Source organism: Elgaria multicarinata, chromosome 2, assembly GCF_023053635.1.
Source record: "Elgaria multicarinata webbii isolate HBS135686 ecotype San Diego chromosome 2, rElgMul1.1.pri, whole genome shotgun sequence".
Lineage (NCBI taxonomy): Eukaryota > Metazoa > Chordata > Lepidosauria > Squamata > Anguidae > Elgaria > Elgaria multicarinata.
The window spans coordinates 106,216,100-106,239,588 of record NC_086172.1 but is presented as its reverse complement, the minus strand read 5'-3'; the positions used below and the strand labels follow the sequence as shown (position 1 = coordinate 106,239,588).

At 44.8% G+C, this 23,489-nt stretch overlaps 1 protein-coding gene across 4 annotated transcripts in view; it reads left to right on the top strand.

Moving 5' to 3' along the window:
• LUZP2 (leucine zipper protein 2) overlaps positions 1–23,489 on the top strand; it is a 464,552-nt gene that overhangs the window by 397,321 nt on the left and 43,742 nt on the right. For all 4 annotated transcript variants that reach the window (XM_063117349.1, XM_063117348.1, XM_063117346.1 and 1 more), the window contains one exon: positions 16,306–16,395. In XM_063117349.1, the coding sequence (XP_062973419.1) occupies positions 16,306–16,395 (90 nt within the window). The remainder of the gene's footprint in view (positions 1–16,305; positions 16,396–23,489) is intronic.

The following is a 23,489-nucleotide window of genomic DNA, read 5'->3' as shown; positions in this document are numbered from 1 at the left end:
AAACTAACAAAAGAAAATGCTGTGGTTTTATACTTCTTTTCCAAGGCAACTGGCTGTTTGGGGAATATTTCATTGGTTTGACCTTTCCTAATCTATCTATCTATCAACAGCACTATCTACTCAGAAGTAAACTCTACCATATTCAATGAGACTTAGGTCGTTGCTAGATGAGGCTTTAGCCTGGGCTGATACCTGGGCTCACCCCTGTGCATCCAGATGACGCACAGGGGATCCAGGGGTCAGCCTGGGCTAAACCCTCCCTTGGCCCGGGATAACCGGCACCGGTTGTGGCCCAGTATTTCTGCAGCCCCAGGCTGAGCCTGTTCTGTGGCTTTTCCCAGCTTAATTGCGAGTAGTCAGGAGAAGCCGCGCACTGGGCACAGCGCTCCACAGGAGCGCTGTGCCCATCGGGCCAGGGGGGAATCATGGGGTGGAAGAGCAGACCTGGCGGGAGAGATGGGGGAACAGTGGAGCCAGGGTACCTCAGGAGGAATTGCGGCCCAGGGGTGATGGGGAGACATCAGACATGGTGGGTGGGTGGGACACTGGACATGGGGGGCGGGCAGGCAGGGGGCGGGTGGGGGATCGGACATGGTGGGTAGGTGGGCAGGGGGGCATTGGACATGGTGGGTGGGGGTAGCGGGGACATCGGACATGGCAGGTGGGCGGAACATCGACATGGCGGGTGGCGGGTGGGGGATTGGACATCACAGGGGGGTAAATCAGGGGCAGAGGGAGAGCAGGGAACCCTGTTTTTTTAAAAAAGGAACCTACTTTTTTCATTGGTGTGCTCCTGCTCACATGGCCCTTTAAGGCAGAAAAAAATGTCCGACGCGACAAAGCTTTGTTTTATCCCATCGCATCGACGTATGGACAGGAGCAACAGCTCGCGCTACTTCTAGCGTGGCCTGGCCCCTCCACACGCCCGGATTTTAAGGTAGGTCTAGCAAGGCCCTTACTCTCGATCCTCCCAGAGTGCAGGACACGGAATAACAGGCTCAAGTTACAGGAAGCCACATTCCGGCTGGACACCAGGAAAAACTTCCTGACTGTTAGAGCAGTACAACAATGGAACCAATGATCTAGGGTGCTTGTGGCCTCCCCCACACTAGAGTCATTCAATAGGCAGCTGGACAACCATCCGTCAGGGATGCTTTAAGGTGGATTCCTGCAAAGAACAGGGGGTTGGACTCAATGGCCTTATAGGCCCCTTCCAACTCTACTATTCTATGATTCTGTTATTCTACTACCAAATAGGATTGCAGCCTAAGTGTACAACTGAACTCATGAAAAGGGTATGTTCAGAACAGAAAGAGAAATTGTTTTATTTATTATTTATTTACCTGCTTTGCAACATATGATATGCAAAATTCACAGGTCCCTGGAGTAAAGGAGCTTACAATCTAAATTCTCTGAGTGTGTGTGTGTGTGTGTGTGTGTGTGTGTGTAAATATAGAAAATAATCTTAAATGTAACTTTCTGAAGTCCATCGTTTCTCAGGGACTGTAGATTAAAGTAATGTTGAAGATTCACCTCCCACTTTAAGTTAGCACCTCTTTCAGACTATTCTCTGTAAGTGGGTCTGTTTGCAGTCTTTTAAGCTTTTGAGAAAAGAACAGAGTATTCTCCAGCTATAGGAATTCCATGAAATACTTTGTTGTATCTCTATAAAATGATTGTTACTGCACTAGATTGATCCCAGCAGACCTCTTTCATACTATAAGCTAGCAACTGGTTTGGCGAGTTATTCTGGAGTGATGCAGTGCAGAAACCCATAGACTTTGAAAATGGAAAAAAATATCTTTCCATATTTATGCCCATAGGTTTCTTAGGAAGTTGTGCCTATTGTTTGACCTGCAGAGAAGATTTTATAACAAACAAAACAAAACAAAATCTCACAATAATAATAAAACACACACACCATAGAATTGGATTCCAAGTTTGAATGGAACTCAGTTTACTGGCTGTTCCCAGTGGAAGAACGGGAGCAAGATGATTTTTGCTGGTCCTTCCTACCTTCTCTAGATGGTTTGGGGATTCTCCAGAGGTGGCATGAGGGATGGGGATTGGCAAAAATCACCTCCCCACACTTTCCTCTAGCATGATTCTCTACTAGATGTCAGTCCCTTCCACAAATGGAAGGAGCCCTTCATTCATGGAAGGGATGCTCTGGATCCTGCCCATAATTACTTGCTGTGGTGTATTACATACAAAAGAGATAATAGCACATGCTGAAGAACGCTTTGAAAATATTTCAACTTTCAAGGGAGTGTAGAGCAATAATCCATCTCTGAAAATTATACAACCAATTGAAGTTTATCTCTGGGAGATTGGGTGGGTTGGGTGTCTGATAGCTAAATATGGAGCCTTCCTGGTAACATACTCTGTATGATAATAAGAAGCATTAATGAGTGGTGAATGTTCAGAGTTTTCTGTACTATATGTTGATAGATGTAACCCAGTTCCTATGTAAATGGCCTTTCAGTCCCAGAAACATCACTCCCAACCCACCCACCACTCCCAGCAATCCCTAGATCTCAACAGGGAGGGAGGGTAGGTTTCTGCCTCCCCATCCCTGTAGGCTGGGAGATGGACCCCAGCCTGAGCTGAAACCAGATGTGGTTCTTGGGGCTAAAATCGTTGTTCACCCTGACCTAGGTGATTGTCTGAAGAATACTCCTTCAAAACACTTTGAGGATCATCTGTTCATCTCTGCTGGCTATAGTTGTCTCCACGTGCACATGAGCATCCAGGGGTGGGAAGGGGACAAAGTTGCAGTGTACAGCAGTTTGTGGTTGTAATTTGCCAAGGAAGCACGAGCTGTTACAGCATACCTGTGAACTTCCCTTTTGTGTGTGCTTTGTTGCTTAATATCACATTCCATGAAATTTAGGAGCCAACAGTAGAAGATCCTAGGAATTGAATAATACTAATGCAGAAATGTGTTAAATTCAAGAAGCATCATGAACTCCAACAATGGCCTTTCTGCCACGCCCGGCCTAGCCTGGGCATGGGGAGGCATTTGTGGGTGAGGGAGATGGGAGATGTACCCGGCTGGTATTGGCTGGGTGCTGGTATGGTGCCACTTGGGGGGAGGGGTTAAAGAATCCATAAATTGATGGCTCTCCCTCCCTTCCCCCTCATTGCTGCACAGATCCCTCCTTCCCTCCCTGTAGGCAGTGTGGGCTTGCTGGTTGCTGTTCGGAGCCGAGTAGGAATTTTTTACTCCTGTATTGAATTGTGCAGAAGTTTTTTCGCCTATTCCACCCTGTGAGACAGTCTGGGTGTATTAATTAGATTAATCTGTTATCTTAATTTGGACACATTTTGCTATTTGGTGCTAGGTACGGGCATCCAGAGTGGGAGTGGAAATGGTGAGCATTCACGTGGCACTGTTCACAGTGACTGGTAAGATCTGAGGTTCCCAGCTTTGAGCCCCGTGGCCTGCCTGGGAGATAAGACTTACCTTTGGGGCCGACCCTACTCACCCACTCTGAGCCAGGCAGCCTGAGATAGGGCGTGACAAAGGAAGGTCCCCCTACCCCACAAGGGGCAGGCCCAGGGGAAGGTGAAAGGCACAGTGCCTACCCTAGGGCCACGAATGGCTCGCCCGGCTTCAGGGGCCTGGCAACAGGCCATACTGATGCCTGGTAGGTTTCACCCCCTTTGCAGATAATTTAATAAAATGTGGCCCTGTTTAAATCCAGTGGTTGTTGTCTCGTCTCCTTATTTATCAACCTTCGCACCACAAAACGTTATCTGGAGCGAGGGATCTTGTTTTCTGTGTAGGGTGAGATTATGGTGATCTGGAGGTGGAGGAACTTTCTATAGTTCTGTCGTCATGGACAGAGATGGTCAGCCCCAGGAGACTGATGGATCTGGGTGGTTTCTGAAATCTCTTGCAGATTTTCCTGTCACTCAGCAAGTGATTCTGTCAAAATCCTGGTTGATCCCTGGAATTGGAGGTGGGGCTAGAAGGCAGTGTTATATGGTGGCTCCACTCCACTCCACTGAGGCAATCTCAGAAGGTGGGCCTGGGTGCCACTGTTGGGTAGAAATGCAGGGCACAAACCAAATAAATAAATATGAGAAAACAATAACTTCTGAAGAGATGCATGTATTGAATGTTCAGTTGATCAGTTTGACAATTGCAAGAGCTATCTCCATTCCCCCACTCCCTGACTAACTGCCCAATCCCATACAATAAAAAACTACCTTCAATGAGAATGTCTTTTTCACAACAACAACACCCTGTTCTTTGAGGAACAATTCTGAGGTGGGCTGGGTGAGACCAACGGAAGACAAAAACACGTATCATAAGCATTTTCACCAACGGCTCTCCATGGTTTAATATGTTAGAGTTAAGGTTGTGGTGGTTGTAATCAATTAAAGCATTCTACAGGGCTAGTCAGAGCTATGGGCCATGTACTTTTCATCCCATTGGGTTCTACAGATTATGTAAGTGTGATATAAGTTCAGGCCCAGAATGCTTTTCCTAGTTTATCCTACCAAACTTCTGTTACCTTATGTGAGAAATGCTACCATTCAAATCCCTTTCTTCTAATCGGCAAGCAAGAGAACTCCCATACATGCTCTGAGTGAAAGGGGGGGGAAGTTAGCATGACAAAATCCATATCCAAATGCACATAGGGCCTTGCCAAGCTTGGGGTTGGTCCTGGCCTATTAGATGCCGTCTGCCTGGCTGTTCATCTATCACGATCATTGCCTCAGAGGGAGTTAACTGGGCTGGCATCAACAGGCTTCAGCTGGCCAGATTGAAGCCATAAAATGAAACCTAATATTAAAGCGGGCATTGTGATGGAAGTGTCACAACGTTTTACATTTGATTTGCCATACCTCCAAGGCAAAGGGGGGAAATCTTTGCCAAATTAGTAGCATTTGTATCTACATTTAAGATAAAACCTAAATGTCTACTAATGCCTCAGGGTAAACTCATATATTTCAAATCTGCCATGGTAATTGGCTTAATAGGCCATATCTTTGGTTCAACTGATTTTTCCCCTATTGGTGTTATTGCTTGGTTTCATGTTTTCATTTTTGTTTTAAACCCAAAAAGCTGTCAGTTCTCATTTTGTTTATTTGTTCCATTTCTCGGCTACAAATTGCACATTTTATCTCTTTGGGTTAACTGTCCCTCCACACATCCTTTGTTAAATCTCTATAGTCTATGGCGTATCATGTTGCTCAGATTATTTCAATCAGTTGCAGTGAAGAAATAGCAAAAGTGCAAATGTGAGAGAGAATCCAGCATGGATCCAAAAAAAGGAGAGAAACATCTCAAGATACTCAACAAAGATTTTATTTGTAAAAAGCCCCAAACATTTTGGTCTATTTTATATTCAGAACTTCTTCAGGAGAGGTGGGCTTCTTCCAGGATCCTGTTCCTGTATCTTTGTTCCAGTAACCCAAGATGCTTCTCTCCTTCTTTGGGTGCAGTGAAGAAATGTCATGCAGAAGGGAATTTCTTTAAGATATTTATGTATTCAATACCCTTACCAAAATCATAGAATAGTAGAGTCAGAAAGGGCTTATAAGGCCATCGAGTCCAACCCTGTGCTCAATGCAGGATTCCACATTAAAGCATCCCTGACAGATGGCTGTTCAGCTGCCTCTTGAATGCCTCTAGGGTGGGAGAGCCCACAACCTCCCTAAGCAATTGGTTCCATTGTCATACTGCTCTAACTGTCAGGACATTTTCCCTGGGGTCTGCCTAGATGGTCTGAAAGTCCCCCAGTGGCTGCAAGGTACTGCTGCATTGATTATACAATAGAAAAACATAGTCTTCCAAATATAGTATGCTATAGGCAATACCCCAAGTTCCGCCCTTGTATAGCAGGTGGGAGTTCCTGGTGGGAGACCTAGCAGTGTCCTTAAGAAATTATTTTGGACAACCTCAAGTGGGCGTACATTTGTGCCCCCCATATTTCAGCACCGTATGTTACTTGGGGTACCACTTTCTCTATAAATACTCTACTAGCCAGGGCTACCAGCTGACCACCTCTAACCTTAGCAAATCTTAACACAGTATGTGTTGATTTTTGGGCTTTCAGCTTTGTTGCTGCCAAATGACTGGACCACAAGCCATTTTGCTTGAAGCAAATACTTAGGTAATTAAATTGGATGGTTTGTTCCAGAGGATGACCGTTTAGCATCCATTTATGTTTAGGGGGCGAGCTCCGAATACCATTACTTTAGTTTTTAAATAGTTTATACACAGATGTTCCTTCCTGCAGGCCTCTCCAAAAGCTTTAAGCATTCTTCTCATTCCTATTAAATTTTGTGATAATAACACCATATCATCCACATACAACAGTATGTTCAGTTTTCTCGAACCAACGGCTACAGGAAAGTTTGAATTACCAGACAGATAACCAATAATATCATTTACTTATATATTAAACAGGATAGGTGCTAATAGACAACCCTGTCGAAACCCTATGGATGTTTTAACTTCCTTCGACAGTTGTCCTCCCTTTCCAGCTCTAACTTGGATGGTCGTATTTGTATATAGGTTTTTTATCAAAATCAGAAGACGCCTATCAATCCCAAGATGCCATAACTTGTACCATAATCTTTCCCTATTAATCCTATCAAAAGCTGAGGTTAGGTCTACAAATGTGGCATATAGATTTTTTTTTGGGTGCCCGGAGTATTTCTCTTTAAGATGGTTTAGAATGAAGCACTGGTCTATTGTCGATTTGCCACGACAAAAGCCGGCTTGTTCATCTCCTATGATGTTATTTCGAGCAACCCAGTCTTCAACTTTTATTAAGAATAGCTTAGTATATAGTTTGGAGTCCACATCTAGCAGACTAATGGGTCGGTAATTGGCCGGTGATGATTTGTCGCCCTTCTTATAAATTGGTACAACTATACTTTGGGCCCAACCGTTGGGAAATTTACCATGTTGGTTGATAAAAGTAAACATTTTAGCCAGAATAGGGGCCCACCAGAGCTCGTTTTCTAGAAAAATCTCTGGGGGTAACATATCTTCCCCTGGTGCTTGTTAAACCTGGCTTGTTAAACCATCTTGTTAAACCTGGCTTGCTTTGCAGTGAAAGCGGCAAAAATTAGGAAAGACTTAGTGTCCCCTGATGATAACTAAGATTGCTGGTAAAAATCCCAGCACTGTATATTAGGGGTGTGCACGGACCCCCCGCTCCGCTTCACTTGCAGATCCGCCATTTTCCGGAGCGGGTCGCTCCGCTCCGCCCCCGCTCCGCCCACTTCCGCTCCGCTCCGCTCGGAGCTCCGGATCCGGATCCGGAGCTCCGGATCCGGATCCGGAGCTCCGTTTTTGCCCCCCATAGGGTTGCATTGAAAGCTAAAAAAGTAAACAACTTTTTTTCCGTTGAAGTTAGAAACCTCACGTTTGGCACCATGACACCTCATGGGCGTATACACACACACGCCAAGTTTCAAGGCAATCCCATCATCCCCTGATTTTTGGCGAATTTTTGAAAATCGGGCACCCCATTCACGCCCCTTGGGATACATCCGTCAATTTGCATGTTAGAAACCTCAAACTCGGCACCAGGGCAGCTTATCCATGTGTCCACATGCACGCCAAGTTGCAAGCAAATCCCATCATCCCCTGATTTTTGGCGCGGCTTAAACTTTTTAACTCACCCCAAATCAAGTCCCATTCTACAACTACGTCAATTTGCACATTAGAAACCTATCCTTTGGTCCCATGACAGCTTACCCATGTGTCCCCATGGACACCAAGTTTCAAGGCAATCCCATCATCCCCTGATGTTAGGGGAACTTTTGAAATTTGAACACTCCAGTATGTCAGGGATTTAAAGTTGCAATTGCAGACAGCTCAATGGGGCCAGTTCCAAGGCAATCCCAACATGCCACGAGATAACCCTAAATCTTCTGGCACATTTGAAAAAGGGATTATTGAACTTGATAAAGTCTAAGTGAGCGCAGGAAGGACTTCTCCCCTGAGTCAAAGCAAGACACATACACCATCGCTGCAAGGCGGGAAGGGGAGAAGGGAGGGAAAGCAGGCAGGCAGCATGCATTGTAGTGCCGCAAGGATGGCTTGAGCACTAACGCATAGCAAACCAACCCATAAGTGGGCGCAAAGTGAGGCAAAGATGGCTGGTTATTTCTTTCTAAGCCAGCAGTTACGCCTTGAGGGGCACAGAGGAGGACGATTGGGAGCAAACCAGGCACCAGGCGGGCAGAGAGGCAGGCAGAGTAGGCGAGGAGTCAGTCCTGGCAGATGCCCCACCACAGCAGCACCCCGGGGGAGGCGGGCAGGCGGGCAGGCAGGCAGGCAGGCTGCGGGCATTTCTGGGGGCACAAGGAAGTGATGGCTGGTTTCTAAGCCAGCATTGCAGTTAGTCACGCATTGCAAACGCAAACCATCCCAGCGAGTCGGTCACCGAGGAGGACAGGCTAGCAGAGGGGCAGGCAGAGTGACATGTCATAGATCTAGTATTGGGGAGGAGTCAGTCCCGGCAGATGCCCCAACACAGTAGCACCCTGGGTGGGCATTGGAAAACGCCATCTTGTGGGTCAATACTTCCCCCACCCCATGTCCTGCAGGGTTGCCTGCCTAACCCTTGTGGGGATGGGAGATGGAGAGCTTAGAGTGGCAGTGCCAGCAGCAGCCTTCGGCTTTCCCCTGGAACCAGTCGCCTTGCCCGCCTCTTTACCCAGCAAGATCGCCTGGTGCTGCCTATGAAGATGCATCTTCATGCTGCTGGTTCCATAATGCCCTGTCGATGAACCCCTGCTTAGGCTGAGTTTGCAGTGGCGACAGACAGCAAAGCGGGGATCCGCTCCCAACTCAAAGTGGTCCCACACGATGCTTGTCTTTCGTTTCCATGGTGACACCACCAATTGCCCGCCTGAGCTCTCTGGTGTTGCCACAGAAACAGGGGTGTGGGATGAGACTGGGGAGAGAGCCTCGGCCTGCTGCTGCTCCTCCTCAGCCCCCACATCCTGGAGGCCCACCGCCTCCTCCTCCTCCCCCCCTCCACTGTGCTGAGGACCTCGTCTAGGTCCATCAGCGGGCTCGTGGGCTGAAAGGAGAATGAAGGAGTTGGGGATACTCCTCCTCCTCTAATGGCACTGCTGCCACGTGCCTCTTGCAAACGGGCACTTTTCCCATTCCCACCCTCAAAAAGAGAACGCCGGGCACAAGTTGCAGAAGAGAGTGGCTCTGCCTGCTGCTTGTCCTGCTTCTGTTTTGGAGCAGTCAGCCAAGGAGTTGCCCGTTTGAGTTTCACAGGAGGAGAGGAAGCCTGCTTACTGCTGGCAGACTGAGCCTTGCTGCTTTCAGCACGCCTGCTTCCTCTTTTCATGATGACTAACAAAATATTAATACTACTAATACTATGTATAAGGTACTACTAAGAATATGTATAAGAAGAATATAATATGTTTAAATGTAGGGAAATGGGACAAGAACAATAAAATATACTACTACTAATATGTATGAGAATATACTACTAAGAATATCTACAAGAATATAATAATATGTTTAAGAATATTACTAATAAATGTAGGGAAATGGGACAAGAAATGGGACAACCACTACTATAACAAGAACAAAATATGAATACTACTACTAATATGTATGAGAATGTATACTAATAGACTACTAAGACTATGTCAAAGAATATAATATAATATGTTTAAGAATAGGGAAATGGTGTGCGTATGCTTTCCCCAAAATGCTCAATCTGTGGCTGCCTGTTGAACTTGACAAAAGCAGCCCACTCTGTCCAAGTTACACAGAGAAGAAAAAGAGAATCCAATTTTTTTGGTATATTTGGTATATAGAAGATAGAAGGAAACACAATCAGGATTTAAGAGAGGGGAGGGGGGAAAAGAACCAACCACTACTATAAGAAGAACAAAATATGAATACTAATATAATATGTATGAGAATATATACTAATGGACTATGTGAAAGAATATAATAAAATATGTTTAAGAATATAAATGTAGGGAAATGGGACAAAAAGTGTGTGTATGCTTTCAAAAGAAAGCTTTCACAAAAGCAGAACAGTCAGGCTTTAATACAGGGAAGGGGGGGGGCAACCAACCCAACCACACACTCCAAAATTCAAAAATAAAGTTTATATTAAATCAAAGTAAGGGGAAAACACAGGGCAAACTAAGCTACAAGTCAGAAAGAAGCAAACAAACACACACACGCGCCAAACTAAACCTATCCTAATCTATCTCCAAAGTCCAAAGCAGGAGCACTAACTAACTAAGTGTTCCCTCCACGAACGCCAACCCACAAAGAGACACAAAACAGAAAGTTCTCAGGGTGGGTCTGCCTTAGTCCCCCCTCCAACGCTGGGATTGGAGGAGGATGCTTTCTGAGGAGATCAATTCTCATCAGGATTGGGAGTTGAATGTGCCTGTCATCGCTTCCAAAAAAATAAAAAAATAAATAAAAAAAACCCAAACCCCGATTTTTAAAAAAATATTGCACGTGAACCACAGCACGCAGAAAGTTGAGAGTGGTCTCAAAATGACCCCCATCCACGACTCTCTGTGCACAAGAATTTTCAGAACGATAGCTTAAACCCCCCCCCAGTTATCCCCGATTCTTTCCCTCAATGCAATCCTATGGGCGAAAAGCCGAAACGCAGTTTGAGCCGCGCGGTTGACCCGATTTTTAAAAAAATATTGCACGTGAACCACAGCACGCAGAAAGTTGAGAGTGGTCTCAAAATGACCCCCATCCACGACTCTCTGTGCACAAGAATTTTCAGAACGATAGCTTAAACCCCCCCCCCAGTTATCCCCGATTCTTTCCCTCAATGCAATCCTATGGGCGAAAAGCCGAAACGCAGTTTGAGCCGCGTGGTTGACCCGATTTTTTAAAAAATATTGCACGTGAACCACAGCACGCAGAGAGGTGAGAGTGGTCTCAAAATGACCCCCATCCACGACTCTCTGTGCACAAGAATTTCCAGAACGATAGCTTCAAAAACAACGTAGTTATGCGCGATTATTTGCCGCAATGCAATCCTATGGCGAAATGTTTTCAAGATGGCGACCGGAGCGCTCCGCCTGAACTCGGAGCTCCGAAAAATGGTCGCTTCTCTTCGCCTTGCTTCTAGGGGGTCCGCGGTCCGCTCCTACTCCGCCTCTGGGTAAGGCGGAGCAGGCCAATCCGCTACTGCTTCTACGCTCCTAATCGGAGCGGAGCACATCCCTACTGTATATGACGTTTTATATGTAAAAGTTCAATATTTGAGGTTTAATACAATGCTGTAACGTAATGTAATGTTTTTATATCATGACTCTTGTATCTGGCTAAAACCCATGCTACGTTGCCTTAATAAAATTTGATTTGATTTGATTATACAATGCAGCAGCCACCTCACAGCCATCGTGGGGCATTCTCACAAAGCTGTGACTTTAAAAAAAATGTCTACTATTTTTAATTGTTGTAAACCGCCCAGAGAGCTTCGGCTGGGGGGGGGTATATAAATGTAATAAAATAAATAAATAAAATAAAAAAATAAAAAGTTGGGGACTTGCCCCAACTTTTTTCCCTGGAGCAAGGTGAGTATAGCACATCTGCCATCTATCCTTACTCTGGAGTCACAGCAGAGGTGTTCCCAGGTGGACAGCGACCAATAAATTCCCCTGATTGGTCACTGTTAGTCTTGGCAGGGGGCAGGCTTAGGGATGGGGCAGAAATCCCATCTGGGCCTGTGAGGTCACCAGACACCCCCACTACTGGCATCTGGGCAGATTTTTGCCCCATGGTCCCTTTAACGAGAAAGGGGGTGCAGGTCCGGGCAGAACTTACTGTCCTTTCCCACCATTATTGCAATGGGGAAAAATACACTATTTCTCCAGGGCTGGAGAAATTGTGTATTTTCTTCCTCCACTCTGGTGCTTGCTGAGCTCACTGGGCAGCCCCCCCCCCCCCCCCGAGAGTTTGTTATTCCCGCAGCAGGCCAATGGCTGCCAGAAACTCCAGGCCCTCCCTCTATTGTCAGGATTAGTTCTTGCCAGCTGGCTGCAGAGAAAACGCAGGGCTTTGCTTAAGGTGGCGACAACCCCCTATTTGAACAGTCCTCTATTTAAAGGACTTTCAGAGGACAGTCCTCTATTTGAGAGCATATTCTGTTTGCAAGAAGGCAGTCCAAGTCTGACTTGAAAGATAAGTGACCATAAGAAGGGTCTTGAAGTTTCACATCAATGGTTAGCAACCAGGCAGCAGACTGAGCAGGCATACAGGCCACCTGGTCACAGTCCTCCCCACTATAATCAGATGAATTGTATTTATATTTCAATTATAGTAACCATTTCTAAATTGGAACCTATACATATGCGTTAGCAGATGCAAGTTTATGTTTTCTTTGGTGAGAGGCATGTCACAACAGGTTGTAAAAGCACAATGCACAATCAGTTGCACAATGGGTACCACAAATGTAATGTGCAATTGGTTGCACAAACAGGGCATGCTAGCGTAATGTGCAACCATACTTGTGCAAATGTAACTTCAGTTGGATTATCCTCTTGTGCAAAGTGCAGTGCAAAACCTAGTTTCCGCTCGCACAATATGATAACAAACGAATAGTTGGATATTATCCATAGTAAGGAAAGAACTTGTTGTCTTCTCTTCACCATGCAGATGAACTCTAGTCTGAGTTGGGGACTCAGACTCCATACAAACACCAAGTTGCATAAACACCCAGTTTCCATGTTTCTTCTTTTTAAAAGGAAGGTGGAAAGATAATGCGAACTAGGCCTTGTGCAACTGGGTGTTTGCACAGAGTGCCCAAACCATACTAGATTTGTTTGCATAAATGATAGAAGGAAATAAGCTTGCTTCACCATACTAGTGTTTACATTAGTAAACCTTGGCAAATCAGGGCAAAACTAAGAAAACAGAATCTCCTTTCGAACATAATGCTACACCATAGTTTAGTTCTACAGGAGTGAGTGTGCACAATATGGTTTAGCACAATGTCCGGATCTACACTCCTACTTTAAAGTGCTTTATAACTGTTTTGACAACTCTATATGGAGTGTGTCCTGGGCCCCAACTGTTATAAAGCACTTTAAAGCAGTAGTGTAGATCCTGCCCAAACCATGAAAGTCTTCCAGGGCAATCCTATGCATGTTTACTTGGATGTATGCCCCACTCTGTTCAATGGTTCTTACTCTGGGAGAAGTAAATATATATGGATCTGCAGTGTTATGCTGCTTTTCAAAGGTCACTCAGGGAGTCAAACGTAGAGCAGATTGTTGAACCCCAAACATGTCTGAGATGTTTTTGCTTCTTAATGATGGAAGCAGGATCTCTCCTCACTTCATAATGGTGCACCGATGGATAAGTTCTTAGGGGTGCAAAAACATTGCCATCAGATATGAAAGGTTTTGTGAGTGAGAAGCAAACTGTGAAATGGCATACCAATATCCAAAAAAGAAAAAGGGGAAAAAAGCCACTAACTAGAAGCATTGTGATGAGAGAGCACTGCAGCAGCAGTATTAGGCAGTGGAGAGATAATGAAAGACCAGGAAGATTATAATAATACAAAGAAGAGAAATGCTAAGTAGTTCATAATGAAAGAGGAATGTATAGACAGAAACAGGGGGAAAAATAGGAGCCATAGACTGGAACAGGAATGTATCATTTATTCCAGCACAAAATTTGGAAAGCAACTCAGAGAAATAATGAGTTTGGCTTGCCTCTCTCTGTTCTAAGTAACCTGGATGTGTGTGTTTTTAACTAAAAGCTGTGCAAACACAAATGGAGTTTAGTTTCATCAGCAAGCCGCTACATAGTTAAATGGGCTGCAAACCGCTTTACTTAATTCTTAAGTGCCTGAAATTTGAAACGTGATTTTTGGTCAAGCATGAAAAGGCCTCACCTGTAAATCTCTGCAAATATCACACACACGCACACAATCCTGAAATATGGAAACCTTCAGCAAGCTTTGGAAATGCTAAGACAAATTGGATAAGGGACCAGGAGCGCTTTCCAAAATATGCCACTCCTGAATGCACAACATTTGATTGAGTAAATAGGCTGCTAACTAGATTTTTATTCAGCTAGCGAATGATGTGTTCTTTGTAATTAGGCTGTATATCGTAATTAGATATTTATTATTAGCAATTATATATCTCACTATTGTAATGAGATCCTAACACTATTTGGGAGAGAGCGGCCTTTAAAAAGCCAAACAATGCATACTATAAATAGCTTTTAAATTACAAAACTTTAAAAATTATAATTAAAAGGTGACATACAATTTTCTGCGAGCAGACTTCCAAAAGGAGACTTTTCCTTCCTGCCCTCCCCACTTATAATGTACTTGCTCCCTTAAAACATTACCTCATCTGTTGTACATCCCTTTAAACCCATTCAGTGCTCCCCAAGCTACTTTCCCTATGCTATACTAACAAGCCCTTTTGATCCCACCCTTTCACATATTCAGTAAAATTGCAAGCCAATTAAAATTCCTTCAATACCACCAATGGAAGGAACTCCCAGTGTAAGAAACCAGATGCAACATTGTGAGTGGAGAAGAAAGCATAGAGTAAAGACACAGGCACCAGAGCTTGGAATAAATTAGGGCCTCTTTATTTAACCAATAAGGGAAAGTCGCCCCTCCCTGGATCTACATGTGAAAGTGTGGGAATCAACTTGCCTGGCTTTATGGGCAAGCCACTCCCCAAAGCCAGGAGTCCAGTGAAACTGGCCCCTTTCTTATGTGATGCTTTGTCAGTGTGGGGAGACCACCCTGCATCACTCCCCTTTGTGCCTCATAACTCCGGATAGGTGAGGCTGGAGGGTCTCCAAAGGCATACCATATCCTGACACAAGTGTCATACACCTGCTAGGAGCAGGTCATCTGGATATGCCAATCACCAAAAGGTGCCAGAGTGTTCACCATCCCTATTCTAATATATCAAATTCCCACACTTCCGGCTAGGTTTCATAAGGTAATGTCTGAGGAACTTCTTGGATACTACTAAATGGTGCCAGTTAAAGAGCAGCCTCTTCCCACGAGAAACAGAAACTCAAGTTCCTTTCCCCGGAGGGCAAAATAGAAGGTCAGATTGCTCCAATGCATATCTCCTCTTTGAGGTGGCTACCGGCACTACCATGGCACCTCAGCCTTTCTGGCCTGCAGCAGGACTGCTCTGTGATTAACTGAACATTAGGAAAACTTGAAAGGCCTACCAGCTGCCTCAGATAATCCTGCTTGCCCTTCCAGAATCCTTCAAATATAGAAATTTGCCAGCTGCCTGCCACCTCTTACTACATGGCAGTAAAGGTTGGGCCAGCCAGCTTACCTCCCAGGTTCATGTGGATAGTCTCCTGTGGTGTGATATCACCCAGAATTCCAGCTGGTATTCAACTAGGATGGGCCAGGCCTGAAGTTCCTCTTCAGCTCTGATACTTCCAGTGGGTACATTTTGAAACGCTTAGTCTACCACACCTGTTTTAAATCCTTTCTATGGTTTTCTTACTTGTTGGATTCCCTGAATTTTCCCAAGAGAAGGGAAAGAATCATGAGATCAGAGCAGATTCATAGTAGATACACGAGTGTGGAATAGTTGCTATTCTGAAATAATTAAAACTGTGGAAACAGATATTCCTTCTCTACCTTTTCACCAGCCATTTGATAAGCACAGTCCTGCCAAAAACTGGAATGGTTTTGCAAGTGAAGTCAACCTGGCTTTTTTTTAATGGACACAAAACCCAAAGTTTGATGTTCCTTCACATATATAATCATTTTATGACTGTTCATTTTATTTATTTTATTTATCATTAATAGTAAGATATTCCAAGTCCACAGGTTTGAATGACTGCATCTGTGCAATATAGTCTTTTTTTATGTACATGCTTGCTTAGAACAGTTTTTGTAAATTCCCCCAGCAGAAATTGGATCCACAGACTCCCACAGTAATTACACTTGCCCTCACAGCTCCTTCAGGTGCTCGCTATGGCTTGTTGTGACCTGTCCAATGGGCTTTTCACCGACCAGGTTTGCACAATCACAGCAGGTGTGGGGTATTATGACATCCAAACCTGGACAAAGTGGCTGGCTGGCTGGCTGGGTTCTCCCATTAGATGCTTCTCCAGATCCAGTCCATAGTCATTAATAGTTGCATTACTGAATGTTTTGATTATGAATCTTTAGAACAAATCTTTGATTTCCAGGTAATAATTGTTTGCAACTCTTATTTGAAAGAAGCTTGGGAGATTTACGCATATCTGCCTGAAGCATATCCCTGCTGTAGTTTTTTCATAATCTTCTTTTTCTTATCTTCCAGCAAAGAGTACCTGCAGACAAAGGGACTCTTCATGTTTCATCAAGAAAAGAGAATAATAATCAAAGCACCTGGGAATGCAATTCACAAGATGTAAGTTAAACCATTTGGAAGTCAAGACTTAATGTGCATTGTTTGCAAACCTTAAAGACTGTAGGTGCATTTTTATTTAGTTGTAACAATCAGGATATGACATGAAGTGTTATATTAGGGGAATATAGTAATTTTAGATTCAGGTGCTGCAAAGCAGATGCCTTTTGATGTTAATGTCTACCCACCCATGCTTTGCTTGAGAAAATATTTAATAGGATTTTTGAGAAAGGAAGATGTGATTTATTCATTCATTTGTTGCAATCCACTTGGTTGATTCATATATGAATTTACCCCACCAATCTAACATACATTGAAACACATGTCTGTGTCCATTGTTAGATTGTGCCAAATTCAAATAACAAGCCACTACTAGAGGGATGCCCTATGGTGTCTTTGAATCCTCCACACTATTTGTGGGCAAAGAAACAGGGGGACCAGTTCACCAAAATTCTCTAGGGAAATTCATTCATTCATTACAGATTGAATGATCTGTGACCTGGAATATTTATGCTGTGCTAAACTTGGATACATTTTGGTTTCCTCTTAACTATCTAGCTGTCTATTTGTATTGAAATTACTAGATTATTATTATTATTATTATTAATATTATTTATTTATATAGCACCATCAATGTACATGGTGCTGTACAGAGTAAAACAGTAAATAGCAAGACCCTGCCGCATAGGCTTACATTCTAATAAAATCATAATAAAACAATAAGGAGGGGAAGAGAATGCAAACAGGCACAGGGTAGGGTAAACAGGCACTGGGTAGGGTAAAACTAACAGTATAAAGTCAGAACAAAATCAAGTTTTAAAAGCTTTAGGAAAAAGAAAAGTTTTTAGCTGAGCTTTAAAAGCTGCGGTTGAACTTGTAGTTTTCAAATGTTCTGGAAGCATAAGGGGCAGCAGAAGAAAATGGATGAAGCCGAGCAAGGGAAGTAGAGACCCTTGGGCAGGCGAGAAACATGGCATCAGAGGAGCGAAGAGCACGAGCGGGGCAATAGTGTGAGATGAGAGAGGAGAGATAGGAAGGAGCTAGACAGTGAAAAGCTTTGTAGGTCAACAGGAGAAGTTTATATTGGATTCTGAAGTGAATTGGAAGCCAATGAAGAGATTTCAGCAGTGGAGTTACATGGTCAGAGCGGCGAGCCAAGAAGATGATCTTAGCAGCAGAGTGGTGAACAGAAACCAATGGACTGATGTGAGAAGAAGGAAGGCCAGTGAGAAAAAGGTTGCAGTAGTCCAACCGAGAAATAACCAATGCATGAACAAGAGTCTTGGCAGAAGAGACAGACAAAAATGATCGAATCCTGGCAATATTATACAGGAAAAAACGACAGGATTTAGCTACTGCCTCAATATGAGGAATAAAGGAGAGTGAGGAATCAAATATAAAGCCAAGACTACGAGCTTCCTTGACTGGAGTAAGTGTAACATCATTGACAGTAAGAGAGAATGAGAGATGAGGAGAAGGTTTAGGAGGAAAAACAAGCAATTCAGTCTTTGCCATATTAAGTTTCAAACGACGATGAAGCAACCAAGCTGAAATATCTGAAATACATGCCGAGATACGATCGTGAACATCAGGAGAAAGATCCGGAGAAGAAAGATATAATTGTGTATCATAGGCATACAGATGATATTGGAGGCCATGAGATTGAATAAGATTACCCAAGGGTAACATGTATAAAGAAAACAACAGCGGACCAAGCACCGAGCCTTGGGGAACCCCTACTGAAAGGGGAAAAGAAGAAGACGAGCTGCCATTAGCCAACATGCTGAAAGAGCGACCCGCTAGATAGGAGGCAAACTAGTTATAGACAGAGCCACAAAATCCAAGGTCATGAAGGGAATCTAAAAGAAGATCATGATCAACTGTGTCAAAGGCTGCAGTTAGATCAAGGAGAATAAGAACGGAATAAAGGCCTTTAGACTTGGCAGTAAGAAGATCATCGGTAATCTTAGTAAGGGCTGTTTCAGTGGAATGCAAAGGACGGAATCCAGATTGAAAAGGATCCAGAGCAGAGTTACTAGAAAGAAAATCAAGACAACGAGAGTAGACCACACGCTCCAGGATCTTTGAAACAAACGGCAACGAAGAGACAGGTTGATAGTTAGACAGAGATAGCCTATCAAGAGTAGGTTTCTTGAGAATGGGAGAGACTGTAGCATGTTTAAAAGCAGAAGGAAATGAACCAGAGGACAGAGAAAAATTAATAATATGAAGCAAGGAAGGGAGGATAGCAGGGATAAGGTTAATAAAGACGTGAGAGGGAATCGGATCACGAGAACAAGTGGAGGGCTTCGAAGAGCGCAGTATTGTAGACAGTTCATCAGCTGAGACCGAAGGAAATGCAGAGAAATTTGCAGGAGGAGCTGACAAATGAGGAACAGGAACTGGAAGAGGAGCAGAGCTGGCCAGATCAGAGCGGATAGTTTGGATTTTAGCATTGAAAAAAGAGGCAAAGTTATTAGCAGACAGAGAGGCGGGGAGAGATGGTGGATTAGGCTTCAGGAGAGAATTGAAGGACGCAAAGAGCCGCTGAGGATGCCTAGCATTTGACTGGATCAACATTGAGTAATACTGCTGTTTGGCCAATGAAATGGCAGAAGAGAAAGAGGAGAGTACAAATTTGTAATGGACAAAGTCCGCCCAGTCCCTGGTCCTTCGCCAAAGGTGTTCAGCTGCCCGGGAACAAGAGCAAAGGTAGCGGAGGAAAGAGGTGAGCCACGGTTGGGGTTGAGAAGGGCGAACTATCCGAGTTGTAGATGGAGCAAGAGTATCAAGAGTTGAAGATAAGGAGGAATTAAAGAAGGAGACAGCTGAGTCCAAGGAGACAGCCGAAAAGACAGAAGGAAGAGAGGAGGCTAGAGACTGAGAAAAAGCCTCATAATTGATAGATTGCAAGTCACGACAAGAGCGAGAAGCGGAACGTGAAGGAGGAGGATTATGAGTAATATTGAAAGAAACTAGGTGATGATCTGACAACGGAAAGTGAGCAGTAGAAAAGTCCAAAACAGAGCAATTCTGAGTGAGAACAAGATCCAGACAGTGTCCAAGGGAATGTGTGGGTACATCAGACCAAAGCTTAAGATCATAAGAGGAAGATAATGAGCGAAATCGTAGAGCTGCAGCGTCTTGAGGGTCATCCACATGAATATTGAAATCACCCAAAAAAAGAGTAGGACAGTTATCAGAGAGGAAAAAGGACAGCCACGAATCAAAATCAGAGATAAATTTTGAGGACGAGCCTGGGGGGCGATACAGAACTGCAATCCTCAGTCGCAATGGAGCGAAAAGCCTCACCACATGTACCTCAAAGGAGGAAAAACAATGTGAAGGTGGAATGGAAAGAGGCTGGAACTGGCACAAACTAGATAATAAAAGACCCACACCATCACCCCAACCCTCTGGGCGACTAGTGTGAGAGAAAGAGAGTCCTCCAAGAGAGAGGGCAGCAGAGATGGCGGTATCATGGGCAAGAAGCCAGGTTTCAGTAAGAGCAAGGAGGTGGAGAGACCTAGAGATAAACAAGTCCTGCATGACAGGGGCCTTAGAAGCAACAGAGCGACAGTTCCATAAGGAACATGAAAAAGGCAGCTGAGAAGAGGGGAGACACCAAATAGGAACTAAGTTAGGAGAGACGAACTTGGAACGAGCCATAAGGAACAGATATGAGGAGAAAAGAATTGAGAGGAGGAAATGAGAAGATTGTGTCCTGAATCAGAAAGTAGCAGCGACCGGACCGCGGCTAGGGTTTTCCTCCGGAGTAGAAGTTCTGCTTGACTAGAAACATAGAATGGCTGGAAATTCAAACAAACATCCTTGCTTTAAGTATAAGATGATTAATGCTGTAGAATCATATTCAATGAACAAAAAACCTACGGTTTATAAAACAATGTTAAGGCCCTACACTTTTCCACCAAGCACCAAAAAGCGGGGAAATTGGGAGTTAAGGCTCGCCAGCCTTAACGCCACATCCTCCCTAAGGAGGCAGAAAGTACCAGTGAAATTCTCATTCTGCCAAAGCAGATAAACCATGAGGACAGGATGGAGAATAGGATATGCAGAGGTGACTGTGGGGTTGTGGAAAACTGATGACGAACAACTTAGAGCCACCTACTTCTTTTTTTGTTTAGAGCAGCCCTTCCCCAACCTGGTGCCCTCCAAAGGTGTTGGACTGCAACGATTGATCATTGCAAGTCAGTATGTCCCATGGTCAGGAATGCTGGGACAGCAGGATGGGGAACGTAGGGCGGCGCCTCCAGGCAAGCCCCCCCCCCACCTCACCCTGCTTACCTGCTCTGTCGTCGTTGGGCCCGGCCTTGAACAGAGTGCCCTGGTGCACCCAGAAGCAAGGCCACACTTGCAGCCTTGCTTCTGGGTGGACCCAGGGGCTCAATTCAAGCCTGGGCCAGGTGACGACGGAGCAGGTAAGAACCCCACACACACACCTGGCCCCTTACCTGGACCTGCTGCCACCGCTGCACTAAGTGCAGCAGCTCCAGCCAACCCCCCTTCTGCCTGGCCCCTTACCTGGAGCTGCCACTGCACAAACTGTCGCACCCCACAACTTGCCTTCTCCGTCATGGCCTGACCCATGCTTGAATTGAGCCCCTGAGTCCACCCAGAAGCAAGGCTGCAGGTGCAGACTTGCTTCCGGGTGGACCAGGGCACTCGATTCAAGCCGGCGCCCAGCGACAACGGAGCAGGTAAGTGGGGTGGGCTGGGGTGGGGGCTTGCCTGGAGCCGTTGCTGCAGTTTGCACAGCAGTGGCAGTGGGTCTAGGTAAGGGGCAAGGCAGGAGGGGGTTGCTTACCTGCTCCATCGTCCCCAGGCCCAGGCTTGAATTGAGGTTCTGGATGGACCAGGGTGCTCAGTTCAAGTCCAGGCCCAGTGACGATGGAACACGTAAGTGGGTTGGGGCTTACCTGGCAGCAGAGCCAGGCAGGAGGGGGTGGGGTTTCTTACCTGCTCCGTCGTCGCAGTCCAACATCTTTGGAGGGCACCAGGTTGGGGAAGGGCTGCTCTAAACAAAAAAAGAAGTAGGTGGCTCTAAGTTGTTCGTCATCAGTTTTCCACAACCCCACAGTCACCTCTGCATATCCTATTCTCCATCCTGTCCTCATGGTTTATCTGCTTTGGCAGAATGAGAATTTCACTGGTACTTTCTGCCTCCTTAGGGAGGATGTGGCGTTAAGGCTGGCGAGCCTTAACTCCCAATTTCCCCGCTTTTTGGTGCTTGGTGGAAAAGTGTAGGGCCTTAACATTGTTTTATAAACCGTAGGTTTTTTGTTCATTGAATTTCATGGCTTTTTGTAAAGGATAATGAGCCCTTCCCTCTTTTAAATGCGGTTACTTTAGTATAGCTCCTGCAGCTTTCACTGTTGTGATGAAAAGGAGATTTCACCAGGTTCTCCATATATACAAATGACACCTGGTGAAATTCCCTTTTCATCAGAACAGTGCACGCTGCAAGAGCTATACTAGAGTAATCAGATACAAAAGAGGTCACGGCTTCTGCAGCTTGCACTGTTGTGATGAAGAGGGGATTTCACCAGGTTCTCCATATATACAAATGACAACTGCTGAAATTCTCTTTTCTATGCAACTGTTAAAGATACAGGAGCCCTGTGCTCCTTTTCATATGGTCACGGGCAGGGGGCTGGTGACTCCGATGTCAGTGAATCCATGGGTACATAAATCCTACAATCCTATGCAAGGTTAGACATAAAATCCTACAATTCTATGCATATACCTACGGATTCATAGAGCCACTGACATCGGAGTCACCAGCCCCACCTTGTGACCATATGCAAAGGAGTACAGGGCTCCTGTATCTTTTACAGTTGCATAGAAAAGGGAATTTCAGCAGGTGTCACTTGTATTCATGCAGCACCTGGTGAAATTCCCTCTTCATCACAGCAGTGAAATCTGCAGGAACTGTACTAGAGTGACTCCATTTAAAAGAGGGCAAGGCTCCTGCAGCTTTCACTGTTGTGATGAAGAGGAAATTTCACCAGGTTCTCCATATATACAAATGATATCTGCTGAAATTTATATTTATAAATATAACTGTAAAAAATTTATATTTTTTACTTAATTAACATTAAAGAATGCACAACCATTGTGCATTCTTTAATGTTAATTAAGTAAAAAATATATTTTTCTCCTGCACCTTTAACTGGTGTGATGAAGAGGGAACTTCACCAGGTTCCCCTCTGCTGAAATTCCCTTTTCTATGCAACTGTTAAAGATACAGGAGCCCTGTGCTCCTTTTCATATGGTCACAGGGGCAGGGGGCTGGTGACTCCAATGTCGGTGGGGCTATGAATCTGTGGGTACATAAATCCTACAATCCTATGCAAGGTTAGACATAAAATCCTACAATCCTATGCATATACCACGGATTCATAGACCCACTGACATCGGAGTCACCAGCCCCACCTTGTGACCATATGCAAAGGAGTACAAGGCTCCTGCCTCTTTTACAGTTGCATAGAAAAGGGAATTTCAGCAGGTGTCATTTGTATGCATGCACCTCCTGGTGAAATTCTCTCTTCATCACAACATTTAAAGCTGCAGGAGCCCTGCCCTCTTGACCAGACACAAAAGAGGCAAGGCTCCTGTGACTTTAAATGTTGTGATGAATCCCAGGTGGATTCCTGCATTAAGAAGTGGGATGGACTAGATGCCCTCATAGGCCCCCTTTTCAACTCTGCTATTCTACGATTCTATGAACATGGGCAGAGTGCATTGCCTGTGGCTGATGTGAGCCAAACATGCAACGATAACTGGAGGGAGGAAGTTCTCCCTAACTGCCAGCTAAATTCCTGCATTAAGAAGGGGGTTGGACTAGATGCCCTCATAGGCCCCCTTTTCAACTCTGCTATTCTACGATTCTATGAACATGAGCAGAGTGCATTGCCTGTGGCTGATGTGAGCCAAACATGCAACGATAACTGGAGGGAGGAAGTTCTCCCTAACTGCCAGCTAAATTCCTGCATTAAGAAGTGGGATGGACTAGATGCCCTCATAGGACCCCTTTTCAACTCTGCTATTCTACGATTCTATGAACATGGGCAGAGTGC